Raw genomic sequence first — 21,087 nt, 5'->3', positions numbered from 1 at the left:
ATTTTTACATATGAAAGAAGTAGTATGGGTGTACCTGGGCTTGAACTCAAAAAACAAATTTTTTTTTGTAGTGATGTGATGTGCTGGTCCTGAGAAATTTTACAAGTGCCCTGAAGGCATCAGTGCACTAGAACTTTTTCCAGGTGCACTGACCTACCCCCAGTGCACTTTCAGTCTGATTTGCATAAAGCTACATTCACATGACCGTTCCGTTTTTGCGGGCCGCAAAAAACGGTCAATTTTTTTCACGGATGCATCCGTGTGGCATCTGTGTGACATCCGTTCCGTTCCATATACGGTCCGTGTGTCATCCGTGTGCCTTCCGGTTTTTTTTGCGGACCGCAAAAATTGGAAACAGCAAGACAGATAGATGAGTAGATATAGAGATGGATAGATAGATATAGAGACAAAGAGATAGAGGGATGAATGAATGAATGAATAGAGGGATAGATAGATAGATAGATAGATGGATAACAGATGAGAAGACATATATAATGTCCCACCCCCCTGCATATTCTAAGCTGGCACCCTTTGGGACTTTCATTTGGCACTAAAGGGTACTTATCCTTGTATTTAGCCAAAAAATAAATAAATAATTTAAAAAAATGACATGGGGTCCCCCCTATTTTTTGTAGCCAGCCAGGATAAAGCAGACGGCTGCAGTCTGCAAACCACAGCTGGCAGCTTCACCTTGGCTGGTAATCCAAAACAGAGGGCACCCCACGCTGTTATTTTAAATTAAATAAATAATTTAAAACAAAAAACACGGGGTCCCCCCCAAATTGGATCACCAGCCAAGGTAAAGCAGACAGCTGTGGTCTGGTATTCTCAGACTGGGGAGGTCCACTGTTATTGGACACTCCCCAGCCTAAAAATAGCAGGCTACAGCCGCCCCAGAAGTGGCGCATCCATTAGATGTGCCAATCCTGGCGCTTCGTCCCAACTCATCCCGTTGCCCTGGTGCGGTGGCAAACGGGGTAATATATGGGGTTGATGCCAGATGTGTAATGTCACCTGGCATCAAGCCCTGGGGTTAGTGATGTCACGCGTCTATCAGATACCTGACATCACCAACCCAGTCAGTAATAAAAAAAAATTGACAACAATAAAAGTTTTATTTGAAAAAACACTCCCCACACCATTCCCTCTTTCACCAATTTATTGAAAAGAACAATCAAATCCGGGTCCGGCATAATCCAATAAAGGGGTCCCACGACGACCCATACCATAGTCAATGTCCCATTCAATGAAGAACAGAATGTTCCCCATTGGCTGGGAGAGTAGTGCAGTGACCTGAGCTAACATCAATAGGTCAGCCCAGATCACTGCAGGGGATGACGAGCGCTGCTGTCAGGAGGTTAGATGAGATCATTACCTACTGTGACGATCGCCTGCAGTCCTGACATCAGCGCTGTCACTGCCTTCTATGCCCGCCGCATTCACAGCGAAGAAACGCAGGAGCTCGTGACGTCACCGCTAATGACAGTCTCGGGGCGCCCGCGACACGTGATGTGAGAACGTGGCGGGCAATGGAAGGCAGTGACAGTGCTGACATCAGGAGAGCACGAGATCATCATAGCAGGTAATGATCTCATCTAACCTCCTGACAGCAGCGCTCGTCATCCCTACGGCTGCCAGCACTGCAGTGTGAGAAGCTGCTGATGCTGCAGAGGGGGGGGAAGGGGGCAAACACTGACACATTGCAGTGCGGGCAGCCTTGGGGCTGGAGCGGGACACAGACTGAACGGGCACCCGACAGAGGTCACACGGAAGTACCGGGATTTTGCTCTCCCATTGACTTGTATTGTGTCACTGTCCGTTATTATAGAGCAGAATAGGACATGTTCCATGACAACGGAACGGACATACGGCATCCGATTTGTTTTTTGTAGGATCGGATGCACACGGAAGTTCTTCCGTGTGCCATCCGATCCTACACAAAAGACATTGAAAAGATGGTCCTGTCCGTGGGTCCACAAAAAAACAGGAACTGACCAGGACAAACGGAACGGTCATGTGAATGAGCCCTAAGGTTTCCACTCTAGAATTCTCATGAAGGACACATTGGATCTTATATACAGATTATACAGACAAACCACTGACAGATCTCCTTTAAGCATAGAGGTCAATCTGTGGTAAGGTTCACGCAAAGCTACATTAGGTTTAGCTGGTTAGGTCCTGGAGTAGAAAGTTGGAGAATTTTGATTAATAAAAAATATTATTTTGGGGACCAAATTCGGCCTTTGATTGTAAACAAGAATATAAAAATGTTGCGGTATTGAAAAACAGAGAAAGTTGCAGAACTATTTTTCATGCATGAATTTAAGTAATTGTCACCACTGCTGTTATTTATGACCTGCCATTCTTTGAGGTTGTGTGGTGGAGTCATGAGGGGGTGTGGTGGAGTCATAAGAGGGCATGGTGGAGTCATGAGGGGGCGTGGTGGAGACATGAGGTGGTGTGGTGGAGACTTGAGGGGTTGTGGTGGAGTCATGAGGTGGTGTGGTGGAGACATGAGGTGGTGTGATGGAGACTTGAGGGATGTGGTAGTCATGAGGTGGTGTGGTGGAGTCAAAAGTTGGTGTCGTGGAGACATGAGGGGGCGTTTGTGGAGTCATGAGTGGGCATGGTGGAGTCATGAGGTGGTGTGGTGGAGTCATAAGAGGGCGTGGTGGAGTCGTGAGGTGGTGTGTTGGAAACATGAGGTGGTGTGGTGGAGACTTGAGGGGATGTGCTGGAGTCATGAGGTGGTGTAGTGGAGAAATGAGGGGGTGTGGGGGAGACATGAGGTGGTATGGTGAAGAAATGAGTGGGTGTGGTGGCACAGGCCTCTAAATGAATCATTTTCATCTGAAAAGTAGCGTGCACCTTGCTACTAACATTACTCCAGTCAGAGACTGGAGAAAGATTTCAGGTTAAAGGAACACCACAGTTCTTCATGAATTAGACAAGTTGTGGTGTCATGCTCTTGTTCCTCTCCATCCTGCCCCAACCCTGCCCCGTCTTGGCAGAGTTGGCCAAAACTTGCATGTAAACAACAAAAGTCAAAACTCCTTGTTGCGTGTGTTGAAGTCAAACACACCCAATTCATTAAGAGGTGCACGCCTGACAAGTTGTGTGCGCCTCCTTGCACTGTGCCAGAGACTGAAGTAAGGGGTACTTTGCACACTACGACATCGCAGGTGCATCGAAAGTGACGCACATCCGGCGTCGCTGTCGACATCGGAGTATGTCAATCGTTTTTACTATGATTAACGAGCGCAAAAGCGTCAATCGAATGATCGGTGTAGCGTCGGTCATTTCCATAATTTCGGAAGGACCGATGTTACGATGTTGTTCCTCGTTCCTGCGGCAGCACACATCGCTGTGTGTGAAGCCGCAGGAGTGAGGAGCATCACCTTACCTGTGTCCAGGCTGCAATGAGGAAGGAAGGAGGTGGGCGGGATGTTTACGCCCCGCTCATCTCCGCCCCCCTGCTTCTATTGGCCGCCTGCCGTGTGACGTCGCTGTGACGCCGCACGACCCGCTCCCTTAGGAAGGAGGTGGTTCGCCGGCCAGAGCAACGTCGCAGGGCAGGTAAGTGCATGTGAAGCTGCCGCAGCGATAATTTTCGCTACGGCAGCTATCACAAGATATCGCAGCTGCGACGGGGGCGGGGACTATCACACTCGGCATTGCTACCATCAGCTTGCGATGTCGTAGTGTGCAAAGTACCTCTTAGGCTATGTGCCCACGGGGAAAGTGTCCTGCGGATATATCCGCACGACATTCCGTAGGTGCTCCCAGGAAACAGCACCACAACCTTTGTCTGTTTCCATGCTGCGGAATGTCGTGCGGATATGCTGCGGGCATTCTGCATTGAGGATACAGTACCATGGCTTCGGCACTGCATCCTCAATGCAGAACAAGTGCTGCCGTGATCGGGGAAGTAGCTGTGCTGCAGATTTTCAGAAAATCCGCGGCTTTTCCGCGAGAAATCCGCGGCAAAATCCGCGCATTTTCCGCAGCGTGGGCACATAGCCTTAGGTATGTGCCCACGCTGCGGAAAATGCGCGGATTTTGCCACGAATTTTTCGCGGAAAATCCGCGGATTTTCCAGAAATCTGCAGCACAGCTACTCCCCAGCCATTTCTATGGCATTTGGGAAATGCTGTGCCCACGCTGCGGATTTTTCCGCAGCGGAAATCGTGCGGATTTTCGTGCGGAAAAATCTGCAGCATGTCAATTATTGTTGCAGATTTTTCCGCAGGGTCCCATATACTTACCTGCCTTGATAGAGACCCGAGTCACTTCTCCGTCCGGTGTACAGCAGCGTGGTGGATCCAGCCAGGTACAGGAAGGAAGAGGTGGGCGGGGCCTGCACGAGCTACGGTCATGTGACAGCCGGAGCTAGTTCAGGCCCGCCCACCTCCAGCACAGTGAACCAGACGCTGCCTGACAGTGACCCGGCCGCCGGAAAGCGAGGTGCTGCATGATGGAGGTAAGTATGAGCACCCCGATCACTGCAGCACTTGTTCTGCATTGAGGATGCAGTGCCGAAGCCATGGTACTGTATCCTCAATGCAGAAAGCCCGCACCATATCCGCAGGACATTCCGCTGTGCATCCGCAGCATTGAAACAGAGAAAGTTCTGTTGCAGATTTCTGGGAGCACCTGCGGAATGTCTTGCGGATATATCCGCAGGACAATGTCCCCGTGGGCACATAGCCTATGGTGTAAGGTACACCTTAGCTCATCAGAATGAAACGAGCTGTGGCGATCCACCCCAGCTTCACCAAGTTTGGCAGGGCTGGATAAAACTGGTGTGAAAAATTTTGCAACATTTCAAAGCCAAATTCTGCCATAATTGCTTTGGCATGAAAATTGTGGAGGGATGGGTTTAAATCTACCCTGTATGGACAAAATGAGTAAGAAACAGTGAACTGATATACATAGTATAGGTAAGATTACCCCTAATTCATAAAATCAGATATGGACTAGGTGTAAGGACAAATCGCATAAACATAGGAGAACCAAGAGAAGAAAGAAGCGATCATACAGTCCAAAACACCAGATTGATTGAATTAATTTATTATTATTTTATTAGATATAAATACAATTAAATCATAATCATTAATGCAGGTAATGGTAGGAACAACATGATATGCTTTTCATGATTTTAGTTCAAGATAGGATTACATCATAACAGCTATACATGATACATTAGAATAACACCTGTATCAACAGTGTCACGTGCCATAACAGGAAAAAGATTTTAGATAATATGGACTAGATCAAATAGCCTCCAAAATCAAATTTGTTCACCAAGGGACAAATACCGGTTAAATCCTATAGAAAATACTCTATATAATATGTTAAGGTAAATCAGTCATTTAGTGCATCCAAGTACGCCTAATTGCATACAATAAGTCTTGGAGCATTATCAACATATATATAATGACTGATGCATCCAAGCACAGCAACTAAAGAGATTTATTCAGTACAATAAGATCTTCAATATAGAATAGATATGGGGATTAGATGACAAATCAGTATTACCGGCTAAGCCCACAAGGTGTCGCTAAAACACACGTGTCTGAATAACCAAGTCATTAAGTGCATCCAGATACACCTAGATACGTGCAATTATCATGGAGCACAGACATTACGTTATATGACAAAATGACTGATACATCCAAACAACGTGATTAGGGAGAACCCATACAGGAATTATCGCAGGTCAAACATTTACAGCACAATAGACACTGAGAATATTTACCTATGGAGAGCATGCAACACCCAACACGTGTTTCGGTAAGCTTCGTCAGGGGGCGTATAGACAAAAGAAGATGAAGGATGGGTGAAGTTACAAATTCTTGCGGATAAATGTGGTTTATTTGTCAACATGTTTTCAAAATTTCTCTCTTCATCAGGACAAACCGTGGTTTGTCCTGATGAAGTGTGGAACTTTGAAACGCGTTGAGGAGTAAACCACATTTATCCGCAAGAATTTATAACTTCACCCATCCGCACAGAGCATGCCTAAACATGTCTCCCATAGAAGTCATGTTCTCCATTTGTAAAGCAAATCTCTGAATCTCTAACAGGATATAGATTAGAAATAAAGAATATGTTCCTCTATCTTTTTTTAGTTTTTGAAGGCAAGAGGCTGTGAAGGAGAAACACAATAGGGTTACCAAATTAATAGTTAGGTGTGTCTAAAGTGAGGAACTCACCTATAGAGGTTGTGCCTGTCACAACCCTTATAATAGCTGATAAATGGGCGAACAGCTGCAGCCCCGAGATGGATGTAGTATATAAAGAAGAGGAACCGGATATTCAGCCATGCTATCACCACATCAAAAGTGTTGTTAATTTATGTCTTTTATTCTTTATGCACAGGTCAATGCGTATCAGGGGTTGCAGCCCCTTCATCAGCACAACAGGCAAAAAACATTGCCTGTTGTCCTGATGAAGGGGGCTGCGACCCCTGAAACGCGTTGACCTGTGCATAAAGAATAAAAGACATATTAACAACACTTTCGGTGTGGTGATAGCGCGGCTGAATACCCTGTTCCTCTTCTACATATGGTTTTAGTTTTTAGAAGATATCAGTGAAACAATCCCTTTAATAGGGGGTCTTCGGGGGTATGTCCTATACAGTGCAGATGTGGCCGGAGATACAGAGCCCGGGTAAGGACAGATGAGTGTATCGTCCCATTTAGAATACATTCAGTGCTGGGGGCTGCTAAACCTGCAGTTCTAAGATACAGATATTTGCACTTTCCAGATTATATAAGCCTTTGTATGTATTATTTTCTTGTTTACAAAGTAACTTGTTAGCGGTTCTATTATAAAAGGATCCGTAAATTACTTCCCATGTTATAATCACTCTTGGGGATAGACTTTATAATTACACTGCATTCAGAATGTAAATGAAGGAACTGAATATATCAGGACTTGGTCTACTGCGGATTAGATGGACAGTGCTGTGAATGGTGAGCCGAATTCTCCAGTATAGGGGACGAGCACAGAGTCTATACTGCACCACAAGGAGTCCACATTACTTTACTGCATGGTGACGCCATATGACGCAGTGTACACAGGTATTCTTCTCTAGGAATGCTTATAGGGTAGGATACCTCTACACCTTGTAGTGCCATGCCACATGACATAAGTATGAGGCTATGTGCCCACGGGACTCTGTATCTGCGGATTTTTCTGCATCAAAATCCGCAGCTTTCCCCCGGAATCCGCACCTTTTCATAGGTGCGGATTTGATGCCGATTTGACGTGGATTTGACGCGGATTTTGTTGCGGATTTTGCGATTTTTTTTTTAATTCAATTGAATAGGCAAAATCCGCACGAAAATCTGCAACAATAATTGACATGCTGCAGATTTTTCCGCACGAAAATTTGCACGATTTCCGCTGCGGAAAAATCCGCAGCGTGGGCACAGCATTTCCCAAATGCCATAGAAATGGCTGGGGAGTAGCTGTGCTGCAGATTTCTGGAAAATCCGCGCATTTTCCGCAGCGTGGGCACATAGCCTGATTCTTTCCCAGCCTTTTCAGCACCATGAGACTGGTCTGTATAAATTTTTGATCCCATGACACCATTAACAGGTCAATTGACAAGTATTTGGAGTCCTATGTTCTTCAGTTTTCAGCTTTTACATTTGCCGCCTTTCTTCCCGCAGGAAACGACCTTTTTCTAGTTGCTGTTCATGAACTTGGTCATGCCTTGGGCTTAGAGCACTCCAATGACCCCAGTGCCATAATGGCACCTTTCTACCAATATATGGAAACGCATAACTTCAAGCTTCCCCAAGATGATTTACTGGGAATCCAAAAAATTTATGGTGAGTCTATTTATCATATAATCATGCTTCTGAGAGGGGTGCAAAGAAAATTATTCATAGCAGCTGTTACTAGGTTTATACAGTTTCAATATTTCTGTGAAATTGATATTGGGAACATCTGTATTTTCTGTCTTGGAAGGGTTGTCACTGCTGAAATGTGAGTCATCAGTGACATTTGTTTCAGGGTCTGGTCTCTTTTCTCCCTGCTTTCTTCATTCTCTCCCTTTCAGTGCACACTGACACTACACTCTTTTGCAGGCTCGTCACTTATTTTTAGATCTGGAGAAAAAGTGCAATGTAAGTGAGCATTAAAAGGACTATAGATTAGAAAGCACATACTGAAAATATGTCAAAATGAGCTGGACTGGACTGGACTAGCCTATTACCTGACAGAGATGTCACTGATGACGCTTTGTTTCAGGGTGGGAACAGCAGCTTTGGCTGTGACTACAGTCCCAGCCCCTTGAAGATGCCCAGTTTGAGTATCTCAGTATGCACTGAGGATTTTCAAAGAAAATGTCATCCGAAGTAAAAAAAAAAAAAACTCAACAGGAAGTAAAGGCTGCTTTACATGTTACAATTAATCGTGCGATCGCATTTGCGATCACACCCGCCCCCATCGTTTGTGCGGCACGGGCAATTTCTTGCCCGTGTCGTACAGTGTTGTATCCCCCCGTCACACGTACTTACCTTCCAAACGACCTTGCTGTGGGCGGCAAACATCCACTTCCTGAAGGGGGAGGGACGTTCGGCGTCACAGCGACGTCACACAGTGGCCGGCCAATAGAAGCGGAGGGGCGGAGATAAGCGGGACGTAAACATCCCGCCCACCTCCTTCCTTCAGCATTGCCGGCGGGATGCAGGTAAGCTGCAGTTCATCATTCCCAGGGTGTCACACGGAGCGATGTGTGCTGCCACGGGAACGATGAACAACCGGACATTCGATTTTTAGAAAATGAGCGACGTGTCAACGATCAACGAGAAGGTGAGTATTTTTGCTCGTTCATAGCTGTCACACGCTACGATATCACTAACGATGCCGGATGTGCGTCACTTACGACGTGACCCCGCCGACATCTCGTTAGATATATCGTAGCGTGTAAAGCCCGCTTTAGAGTAGAGAGGGATCAGTAGGGAATTGTTAATTGACAAATTAGAAAACTCATTGGATTATTAAAATAAATTAAATAAATAGTCATTTTGTATGCAATTCACCTTTACTTTCAGACCACCCCTTTAAGAAGTATTTATATAGACATCTGTGGCTGAACAGCTGTACAGATCTCTCCCAGGTAGAGCTGTATCTTAATGCATAAGGTAGATAAGCCAAATACAATTTTTATGAGTAGGGAATGACGCATCTCTAGCCACCCGTTGTGGGAGCATCATGGGCTAGTTCTGTAATAGGATTACATTTTTTTACATTGCTGAAGGTCAGTAGGCTCGGACACTAGTCCAGATGCGTCACTCAAAAGTTGGAATCCTTTAGCTTTGGTGTAGACATCTATCACTGAGGACTTCTAAAAATGAAAGGTAACCTGTTTTAAGAGATAGCACTGAAATCTCTGGAAGATTTTTAGTTGGCGTAGGTCAGAGTGAGTCTAAAGAGTCTAATTATTTACTAAATTACTAAGAAGTAAAGATGTGTTCTCTCCTACCTTTCCATTGATACAAAATCTGTATACGACATGCAAGCAAAATCCTCGGCAGGCTACAAATTATATTACAATTTTTTTGTTTTATTGAAATTATATTACAATCATTGGTTGGACACATGTAGACAATCAGTTTTTTTCCCCTTAAATCTACGTATTTTTCAGACTATAAGACGCATCAGACCATGAGACGCACCCTGGTTTTAGAGGAGGAAAATAGGAGAATAAAATTTTAAGCAAAAAAATGTGGTCATGACACCCTGTTCTGGGGCGAGGATCTGCTGCTGACACTGTTATGGGGGTAATGTCCCCAAATTCTCTACTAAGGCACCCCATCCTGGTAATGATCCTCCTGCCTTTTATATTATCCCCATCCTTTTATATATGTCCCCCATCACATAAAAATATAAACGTTTAGGCTATGTGCGCACGCTGCGTTTTTTGCCGTGTTTTTGGTCTCAAGACTGCATGAATTTCATTCCTCAGCAAAGTCTATGAGATTTAATTTTTGCTGTCCGCACAGTGCAGTTTTTTTTTTGCTGCGTCTTTGTAATGACCACAAAGATGCTGCATGTCAACTCTTTTTGTGTTTTGTCCCTGCGTTTTGGGAGGGCTGGTATTTGGCCAGATACTGCTCCCCATATAAAGTCTATGGGGACCAGAATCGAGCGCAAATAGGTAGGAGCAAGTGCTACATACTCACCGATCACCAGTCAGTTGTCACACTGCTGCCGCGGCTCTTTCATCTTCCAGACCTGGCCACTCATTAGGCTCATAACATATTCACTCCTTCCCTGCTCACCAGTGGCTGTGATTAGTTGCAGGCAGACCCGCCCCCACGCTGAGAGACAGCTGTCTGACTACAGCCAATCACAGACGCCGGTGGTCGGGTCTGTATCGTACAGTAAATGAAATATATAAATAACTTAAAAAAAATAACATGCGGTCCCTCCCCCAATTTTGATAACCAGCCAAGATAAAGTCTCACAGCTGGGGGATGGTATTCTCAGGCTGGGGAGACCCACATTATTGGGAGCCCCCCAAGCCTAAAAATATCAGCCAGCAGCCGCCCAGAATACCCGTATCCTTTAGATGCGATAGTCCTGGGACTTTTCCCGACTCATCCTGATTGCCCTGATGCGGTGGCAATCGAGGTAATAAGGAGTTAATGGCAGCAGCCCATAGCTGCCACTAAGTCCTAGCTAAGTGATGGCAGGCGTCTATGAGACACCCCTCATCACTAAGCTGTAAGTGAAAGTAAATAAATACAGTCACCCAAAAAATCCTTTATTTGAAATAAAACACAAAAAAGCCCCCTCTTTCACCACTTTATTAACTCCTAAAACAACCCTCCAGGTCAGAGTAATCCAGACGAGGTCCCACGATGCATCCAGCTCTGCTACATCTGACAGTCATAGAGAGCGGCTATAGAGCACAATTGCTTTCTGTGAGGGTCAGGCCGCAAGTAAAGTGAGGCGCGCGGGATCAGCGGTGACTTCAGCTGTCACCGACACTGCACATCACCTGACTGAAGTCCTCCACTTGTGACTACATATCAGACCACGGCTGAAGACAGCCGCGAGATCAGCTGTGACTTCAGCTGTCACCACACATCACCTGACTGAAGCCACTGCTCATCTCGCGCTCACTTCAACCGCGGCCTGATATGCGTTCACAAGTGAAGGACTCCCGCTGTATACTCATCTTTCCTCACTCCACACAGCATCGCTCATCTTCCTGTGTGTGTCAGTAGCAACACCGCTGACCTGTGTGGAGCTGTGCACACAGCAATGACGTCATCGATGTGCGCATCGCTCTCCACACACATCAGCAGGCAGGCAGACAGGAGGACATCGCGATGCTGCAGGGAACGGTGACCGGTGAGTATACTTATATCACTACCCCCCGCGCAGATGATGATACGTGGGGGGCAGTGAATATAGCCACACATGATCACTCCAGGCTGTAGGAGCCAGGGATGATCACGCTGGCCGGCTGTTAATTATGCGTGCATCCCCTGCCCACCTCTCAGTGCCGGCATCAGCGCTGAGAGAGGATGGGCATTGGGATGCAGTGCGTATGAAATGAGGCTAATGAGGGGGCCCACGTAGTCACGGTAGGCATTGCTACAGCCTGCTCCTGCCTCTAATGACCCGCTCCACCACCACCGCACCCCCCTTCCCCGCAGCCCTCAGACTATAAGACGCACCTCCCACTTTCCCCCAAAATTTTGGGGGAAAAAAGTGCGTCTTATAGTCCAAAAAATACGGTAGTCAGCACATGTTACTTATGTTAGTATATGTCAAGCCAAGAGGAATGGTAAAGATGGCTAAATAGTATAAAGAGTCTTCCGAAAGAAGGATTTACTTTTCTCAGAAACAGCGTTGCTTTGTCTAGTAGCGGAATGTTGGTGGGCACTTGGCGTTGATAAGCGGTGCCGGTTGAACTGAGAATGATCCCAGTAGTCAGTAGAAAGTAGAATCAGCCACACGTAATTGCTTTAAATGCTTCACAAGAAGGTATTTTATTCATGTGTCAAGCACAAAATCAGTGGATGGTTAGATAGGACCAAAGTCGACCATTGGAGATGTTTCGACCCGACTGCGCGCTCTTAGTGTGTGGGAGTCCTTGCAGTTGTGTGTTTAAGTGAGGGTGATGATGTGGGATCTCCAGCCTCAGAAAATGGCAGACCAGGAGTGTGTCATAGAAAGAGTCAGAGCAGAGCCGAGCTGTAAGTGTAGTCTGCGCATGCGCAGGGAGGCGCTGATGGAGGTGCGTGTCATAGGGGCACTATGTCTGGTAGGCACGCAAATAAAAAAAAAAGGCTGAGCCACAGTATCAGATGTGGTCACACCACAAGGGTGGTGTTTTTTCTGGCAAAATTAAAAAACATTTTTTTCTAATGTTATAAAGCTCTGAGTGTTTTCTAAATAAATGATACCATATATTTACAGCACTGCATTACAGTTGTACCCTTTTACATTTGCGTGACAGTATTGCTTGGAGTAAACTTGTATTTCAAGCATAGGAGGCATTAAATGCATTTCACAAGCATCGTAATAAGTTTCCCAGATGGTAATTTAATGCCAATTTGTATACCGGCTAATGTACACTACTACATAGCAATCAAACATTGCCAACATGTACAGAACAAACCAGCAAGGGCTGCTGATTGGATGCCATTACTTACTTATTCCATCATATCAGTAAATTAAAAACCTCCTTTCTTAAATCTTGAAAAATTTAATTTATGAAGCCCTAGTTGAAATTATTTTATGCTTAAAGATATTATTTATAATACCAAATAATAAAACTCACTAATGTTCCTCTTATTAAACATCAAAGTGCTTTGCTTTTCAATTCGTTGTATGTATAATTCGCTATTTTAAATATATGGAGTGGAGTCTTAAGGTCTGTTTATATGGACCACAACCGGTGACACGAGACAACCTTTGATCAGTAGTTTTTACTGGTTGACGATCATTTGAATACCTGTTTACACAGGCAGAACAAAGTAATCAATGCACATCGGGTGATTGCTCAGTGACCATAGGCTGCCAAAGTGTTGTTTATACAAAACAATGGACCACCATGAATGGACAATGATTTTAAAATGCTGCACAAAAGATAATTTCACCTGATAAACGAGCGTTTTGCTCAGTTGTTGGTGATTGTCAACCTGTTTACACAGTGAGATAATTGTGAAACAAGCATTTTTAACAACACTCGTTCATGATTATCTTGTAATTTAAATCCCCTTATAGAGCTAATAATTTAAACTCCTTGCCTTTTAGGGGTGTATTTATTTCAAAACGTCAGAGAGCTTTTCAAAATATAGCTTTGAAAATACGATTTCATAATACACCATGGAGTGTCTATGTGCAAAAAATGTCACTAATCAATCTTACCTACTAACAACATTCAAACAACTTGATTGCAAAAATGGAGGTCCCATGTCCACTGTAGAAACCCCCCACAAGTGACACTACTTACCCCCTCAAGAAATTTATCTAGCTTTGTGGTGAGCACCTTGAGCTCCCAGATGCTTCACAAGGATAATAGGAGAAAATGGACCATGCAATTTGTTGTGCTTTTTCTGAGTACAAGGATACCCCTTAAGGGGTGGAAAACTACTGTTTGGGTGCATGGCAGAGCTTGCAAGGGAAGGAACGCTATTTGACTTTTGGAGTACAAAATTGGCTGCAGGAGCAGACACGATGTCACATTTGAAGAGCCCCTGAGGTGCCTAAACAGTGGAAACCCATCAAAAAGGACCCCATTTTGGAAACTACACCTCTGCGTGGAATTCATTTAGGGGAGTAGTGAGCATTTTTAACAAACATGTGATTCACAGAATTTTATTGGGCTGAGTAAATGTAAAATTGTCATGGGTTCAAATAAAATGTTGCTGTAACCCCAAACTTTTCATTTTTAAAAAAGGTAATAGGAGAAAACAAATTGGACAATTTGTTGGGCAATTTCTCCTGAGTTCGCCAATACCCCATATATGGTTGAAAACTATTTTTAAGGTACAGTGCAGAGCTCAGAAGGGACGTACCGTACCGCCATATTGCAACACAGATTTTACTGGAATGTTTTGCGGATGCCATGTCACATTGGCAGAGCCTCTGAGGTTCCAGAACAGCAGAGACACCCATAAGTCATGCTATTTTACAAACTGCACTTCTCAATGAATTCACCAAAAATTAACCCCACCGGTTTTTCACGAAATTTTATACTATTGGACGATGAAGTAAATAATAATAATTCAATTGTTTTTTCACTAAAATGTTTTTCTAGCGCCAGGTTTTTAATAGGACAAAATAGACCACATAGTTTGTTGTGCAATTTCTCCGGAGTACATTAGTACCCCATATGTGGTCAGAAACTACTTTTCAGGCACAGTGGAAGGTTCAGAAGGGTCATACTGACAGAGCCCCTGAAGTTTTATTTTGAGAGCTGTATTCCTGCAGACAGAGTAGTGTGTGGGCTTGTTTTTTGCGGGATGAGTTGAAGATTTTATTTGTATCATTTTCAGGCACAATTTTTTTTTTATCACTTTTTATTTGTGATTTTTTGGAGGCAGAATGAATAAAAACCAACAATTCTGAGTTATTTTTTTTTACTTCACCTTGCGGTATAAGTGATAAGACAGCTTTAAGCCCACTTTACACGCTTCAATATATCTCACAATCCGTCGTTGGGGTCAAGTTGTAAGTGACGCACATCCGGCATCGTTTGTGAGGTATCTGCGTGTGACAGCTACGTGCGATCAGGATTGAACGCAAAACCGTTGATCGCAAACACATTGTATCTTTGTCTAGAATTGAGCGTTTTGTTGCACGAACCTAGTCAATTGTAACGTGTGACATCCCTCATACGATTTTGGTGTCTGAGGCTATGTGCGCAGGTATGCGCTCTGCACCGCAGCTTAAAAAAGGTCCTCTTCAGAGCGCAGCTGAAAAGCTGCGTTCTGAAGCGCCTCACAATGTCTGTCATTCACTAATCTCTGTCAGTCGGTCACTATCTCTGTCCCTCACTCTCTGTCCATGTCAGTCTATCCCCCTCTCTCATATACTCACCGATCCCCGATCCCCGGCGCTGCACGGCGTTCACACTGCTCCGGCAGCTTTTACTGTTTTGAAAAAGCCGGCCGCCCATTAAACAATCTCGTATTCCCTGCTTTCCCCGCCCACCGGCGCCTATGATTGGTTACAGTGAGACACGCCCCCCACGCTGAGTGACAGGTGTCACACTGCACCCAATCACAGCAGCCGGTGGGCGTGTCTATACTGTGTAGTGAAATAAATAATTAAATAATTAAAAAAAACGGCGTGCGGTCCCCCCCAATTTTAAAACCAGCCAGATAAAGCCATACGGCTGAAGGCTGGTATTCTCAGAATGGGGAGCTCCACGTTATGGGGAGCCCCCAGCCTAACAATATCAGCCAGCAGCCGCCCAGAATTGCCGCATACATTAGATGCGACAGTTCTGGGACTGTACCCGGCTCTCCCCGATTTGCCCTGGTGCATTGGCAAATCGGGGTAATAAGGAGTTATTGGCAGCCCATAGCTGCCAATAAGTCCTAGATTAACCATGTCAGGCGTCTCCCCGAGATACCTTCCATGATTAATCTGTAAATTACAGTAAATAAACACACACACCCGAAAAAGTCATTTATTAGAAATAAAAAACACAAACATATACCCTGGTTAACCACTTTAATCAGCCCCAAAAAGCCCTCCATGTCCGGCGTAATCCAGGATGCTCCAGCGTCGCTTCCAGCGCTGCTGCATGGAGGTGACCGGAGCTGCAGCAGACACAGCCGCTCCGGTCACCTCCACGCAGCTGATGAAGACAGCCGTGCGATCAGCTGAGCTGTCAGTGAGGTTACCCGCTGTCACTGGATCCAGCGGTGGCCGCGGGTAACCTCAGTGACAGCTCAGCTGATCGCGCTACTCACCTCAGTTGCTGCGTGGAGGTGAGAGGAGCGGCGGTGAGTAGCGCGATCAGCTGAGCTGTCACTGAGGTTACCCGCGGCCACCGCTGGATCCAGTGACAGCGGGTAACCTCACTGACAGCTCAGGTGATCGCGGGCAGTCTTCAGTTGCTGTGTGGAGGTGACCGGAGCGGCGGTGTATTCTGCAGCTCCGGTCACCTCCATGCAGCAGGGCTGGATGCGACGCTGGACCATCCTGGATTACGCCGGACATGGAGGGCTTTTTGGGGCTGATTAAAGTGGTTAACCAGGGTATATGTTTGTGTTTTTTATTTCTAATAAAGGATTTTTTTCGTGTGTGTGTGTTTATTTACTGTAATTTACAGATTAATCATGGAAGGTATCTCGGGGAGACGCCTGACATGATTAATCTAGGATTTATTGGCAGCTATGGGCTGCCAATAACTCCTTATTACCCCGATTTGCCAACGCACCAGGGCAAATCGGGAAGAGCCGGGTACAGTCCCAGAACTGTCGCATATAATGTATGCGGCAATTCTGGGCGGCTGTTGGCTGATATTGTTAGGCTGGGGGGCTCCCCATAACGTGGAGCTCCCCATCCTGAGAATACCAGCCTTCAGCCGTATGGCTTTATCTGGCTGGTTATAAAATTAGGGCTGACCGCACACCGTTTTTTTTAATTATTTAATTATTTATTTCACTACACAGTATAGACACGCCCACCGGCTGCTGTGATTGGGTGCAGTGTGACACCTGTCACTCAGCGTGGGGGCATGTCTCACTGTAACCAATCATAGGCGCCGGTGGGCGGGGAAAGCAGGGAATACGAGATTGTTTAATGAGCGGCCGGCTTTTTCAAAACATTAAAAGCCGCCGGAGCAGTGTGAACGCCGTGCAGTGCCGGGGATCAGGGATTGGTGAGTATGAGAGAGGGCTGCTAACTTCAGTCACTTAGGAGATTAGCGGTCACCGGTGAGCCCTTCACAGGTGACCGCTAATCAGGGCGCGACACAGACAGAGCCGCAGCATGACCATGAAGTCGGGTGAAGTTCACCCGAGTTCATTCTGACAGTGCGGCTCTGTCTGTGTCTGCTGTCAACTACCATTCACCGCTGCTACATGGCTGTCTGTGTCTGCTGTCATCTGCCATTCACCTCTGCTACATGGCTGTCTGTGTCTGCTGTCATCTGCCATTCACCTCTGCTACATGGCTGTCTGTGTCTGCTGTCAGCGGCCATGTAGCAGAGCTGAATGGCAGATGACATAGTAAAAACGCATCCCTACACATTACACACGCTTGGCAAGTCAATAAATAAAAAAAAAAAGGTGCCCAATGCATACGTCACAGAACACATGATCTAATGGATCGCACACAAAATTGATCAATTTAACATAGACTACTAACGCACGTGTGACAGCAAATGAATGACCTACGTGCAATCTCATTAGATCGCATATGCGACCTGGGCGTGTCACATCGCAAATGCGATTGTACAACTAATTGCAACGTGTAAAGCAGGCTTTATTCTTCGGCTCAGTGTGATTGCTGTGATGCCATATTTCTATCATTTTTTATGTTTTGTTGCTTCTACATAATAAGAACAATTTTGTAGACAAAAATAATTGACTTTGCATCTCTCTATTCTGAGAGCTGAAGCTTTTTTATTTTTTGGCTTTTTTGTGGAAAAAGGTGACGATTTCAGCAATACAATTTTTATTTACATTCGCCTTTTTTTCCGCGGGATGATGGAAAAACTTTATTTCGTGACACGTTTTTTGATTCACTGTTCACTGAAAAGGGTTAAATTGTTTGACAGTTTTCTATATTGGTAATAATAATAATAATAAAAAAATACTGACCTGCACATCCACTAGGTGTGAACAGGTGCACGCTGAAAATTCAATAAAGTTACAAAAAATATGAACAGCAACACTCAGAAAAGCTAAAATATGTAAACATAGAATATAGGAATTTTGGCACTGCATTACTGCTCTTGGAAAAAATGAGATACTTAAAGGGAACCAAACATCAGGATGTTGGTATATAAGGTAAAGCCAGTGCAGTACTGGCACAATCAGGCACAGGCTGTACATACCATTAGTGGGCAGCTCGGATGTTTAGGCTGTGAAATCCAAGTTTATGAAGTTTCAAAATTCATCCACTTTTTGTTTGACGAGTGCACTTCTCCAGATAATATCCGGGTGGGGTATGCACATGATTCCCCCCACCCCCCCCCCCCCCGGCACCTGTTCCTCCCTCTCTCTGGCTGTATGCAAATTTCTCTATTCAGTTATACGGCATCAGAGTTGGCGTCTGCGCATAGCGCTTATCACCGGCGCCATGTTTCTAAAGCGTGCATTACCTAGTCTTGTGCATGAGAGGGCGGCGCATACGCCCTCGCTTCTTTAGATCTCGTTGTGACCATGGGAGCGCGCGCAGTCACAACAGGACTGGAGAACAGCTGATCTTACAGATTAGCTGCAGCAGACGATATCGTAGCAGACGTCGTCTGCAGCTAATCGGTAAGATCAGCTGTTATCCAGTCCTGTTGTGACACCGCGCGCGCTCCCGCTGTCACAACTAGATCTGAAGAAGCGAGGGCGCATGTGCCGCCCTCTCAGACACAAAACTGGGTAATGCGGGCTTCAAAAACATGGTGCCGGAGATAAGCACTATGCGCAGGCACCAACTCTGACGCTGTGTAACTGAATAGAGAAATTTGCATACAGCTAGAGAGAGGGAGGAACAGGCGGCAGGGGGGCGGGAATCATGTGCATAACCCGCCCGGATATTATCTGGAGAAGTGCACACGTCAATTAAGAAGTGGATGAATTTTCAAACTTCATAAACTTGGATTTCACAGGCTAAACATCCGAGCTGCCCACTAATGGTATATACAGCCTGTGCCTGATAGTGCCAGAACTGCACTGGTTTTACCTTATATACCAAAATCCTGATATTTGGTTCCCTTTAATTTACAAATTGGCCAATGTGTGTAAGCCCGACAGCCAACGACAAGGTGTACCTCTTTTTGCCAGGACACTATCCTAATATGCTTCTATCTGGGTTGGATATGGTGATATCAAATATGAGTAATTTTTGTTTATTCTTGTTATTACATAAATATATGTCTTTATTGGTATATTTTTACTTATTATTGTGCTTTATTTTGTAATTCGTTTCTAATATTTTCATATATATTTTTTTTTAACCTTTGTCCCTCTATGGGACTTTTATTACTTTTCTTAATCTGATTGCTAGTATATTGCATTATCATGCATAAGCATGGCAATGCATTACACCTGTCAGTGTGACCCTGCTCTTGGCTGGGTCTAACAGGCCACCTATATGGCATACCGGAGGTCATCATTTGACCTTCGGCTGGCATGACAACCCTTAGCTCATGATTATGGAGGTGTTGGAGGGGTGAGAAAAGAAGCAAACTCTCTCACAAACTTCTATATGCCGAGATTGCTATTGATCGCGGCACTTAGAAGATTGCACAGGGATAGCATAATCGGCACCCGATCCAATCAGGTCCTGATGATGTCTCCTGTCAGAATCCCTGTGATTGCGATATTCAGAGAGCGATGAGCCCAACCTGACTGTCAACCATAGTGAAACATTGGGGCGCATAAAACCCAGCAAGATACAACATTTATCTGGAGGGAATGGTTAAAAGTTGCGTCAATCTCTGATAGTGGCATTTAAAGAGGCATTCCCATCTCCTAGATCCTATCCCAATATTATCAAACAGAGAAGGGCAAGATGTACGACCAAATATAACATATTGTTACGACTGCACCCAAAATACATAAGCACAACCCAGGAGAAACAAGGGCAAAGCAGTCATGGGTCACATAAGGGACCACAGGGTCAATAATCAGTAAAACATCTTTTGCAAAAATATCTATATATATAATTGCCTTATTCTGTCTGTCTGTCTGTCTGTCTGTCATGCTCCGAAATTGTGTCCTTACGGTGACACAAAGCTGATTGGCCGCTGGGCTCGCCATGGCCCCGCCCCCCCACACGGATTGGCCTCTCGCCTTGGCTCTCTGCAGGCCCCGCCCCCCTCATGCAATGCACGCTCGCTCTGGCCCAACTGACACGGAGCTCCGATTCCCAGGTGAGTACACACACACATCAGATCACACTCACTCTCACACACACCTCACACATCACAACATGCTGGCTTCTACACCGGCTCCGTCAGGATCCCGGCAGCGCCAGACATAACCTTGCGATGCTGGGATCTTGACGGAGGCCGTGAAAGCTTGTAACCATTATAAACATCGGGTAACTAAGGTCCCTTAGTTACCCGATGTGTATCATAGTTACCAGTGTACACCGGCTCACACTCACTCTCACACACATCTCACACACACATCACATCGCATCCACACATCAAGGTCCTGCAGCTGCGGAACATACACACACATAACAGCACACACACACACACAACAAATCAGATCACACTCACACACACCTCACACATCACATCGCATCCACATACTCACAACATCCTGGGATATCGCTTGCTTCTCGGCGGCGATACTGTGCTGTTGTGAGCTTCCAGGACCTGCCGGGGGATCACATGGCCAGAAGCATGTGATATCCCCGGATGTTGTGAGTATCAGCGCGTATGTGCAATATCGTCAGTGTGTGTGTCTTTGTGTGTGAGTGTATGCGATCGGGTGTGTGTGAGTGTATGCGATCGGGTGGGTGTGAGTGTATGCGATCGGGTGGGGGTGTGTGGGTGTGTGTGAGTGTATGCGATCGGGTGTGTGAGAGTGTATGCGATCGGGTGTGTGTGAGTGTATGCGATCGGGTGTGTGTGAGTGTATGCGATCGAGTGGGTGTGTGTGGGTGTGTGTGAGTGTATGCGATCGGATCTGTGAGTGTCGGCAGAGGAGCACGGCGTGCTGGAGGAGGCTGAGAAGACAGAGGCTGATCCTGGGGAAGGCTGGGATGGGGAGGCTGATGCTGGACACGGAGAGGCTGATGCTGGGGACAGAGAAGCTGATGCTGAGGACAGAGAGGCTGATGCTGGGGACAGAGAAGCTGATGCTGGGGACAGAGAGGCTGATGCTGCGGGAGGCTGATGCTGGGGACAGAGAAGCTGATGCT

The 21,087-nt window shown here is 45.7% G+C and overlaps 1 protein-coding gene across 1 annotated transcript in view; it reads left to right on the top strand.

The window, feature by feature from the left end:
* The window catches only part of MMP24 (matrix metallopeptidase 24), a 241,791-nt gene that overhangs the window by 181,575 nt on the left and 39,129 nt on the right, over positions 1–21,087 (top strand). The window contains exon 5 of the mRNA XM_075351750.1: positions 7,680–7,841. Within this exon, the coding sequence (XP_075207865.1) occupies positions 7,680–7,841 (162 nt within the window). The remainder of the gene's footprint in view (positions 1–7,679; positions 7,842–21,087) is intronic.

Source organism: Anomaloglossus baeobatrachus, chromosome 5 (assembly GCF_048569485.1).
Source record: "Anomaloglossus baeobatrachus isolate aAnoBae1 chromosome 5, aAnoBae1.hap1, whole genome shotgun sequence".
NCBI lineage: Eukaryota > Metazoa > Chordata > Amphibia > Anura > Aromobatidae > Anomaloglossus > Anomaloglossus baeobatrachus.
The sequence above is the reverse complement of the archived record's forward strand: the minus strand, read 5'-3'. Positions and strand labels throughout refer to the sequence as shown.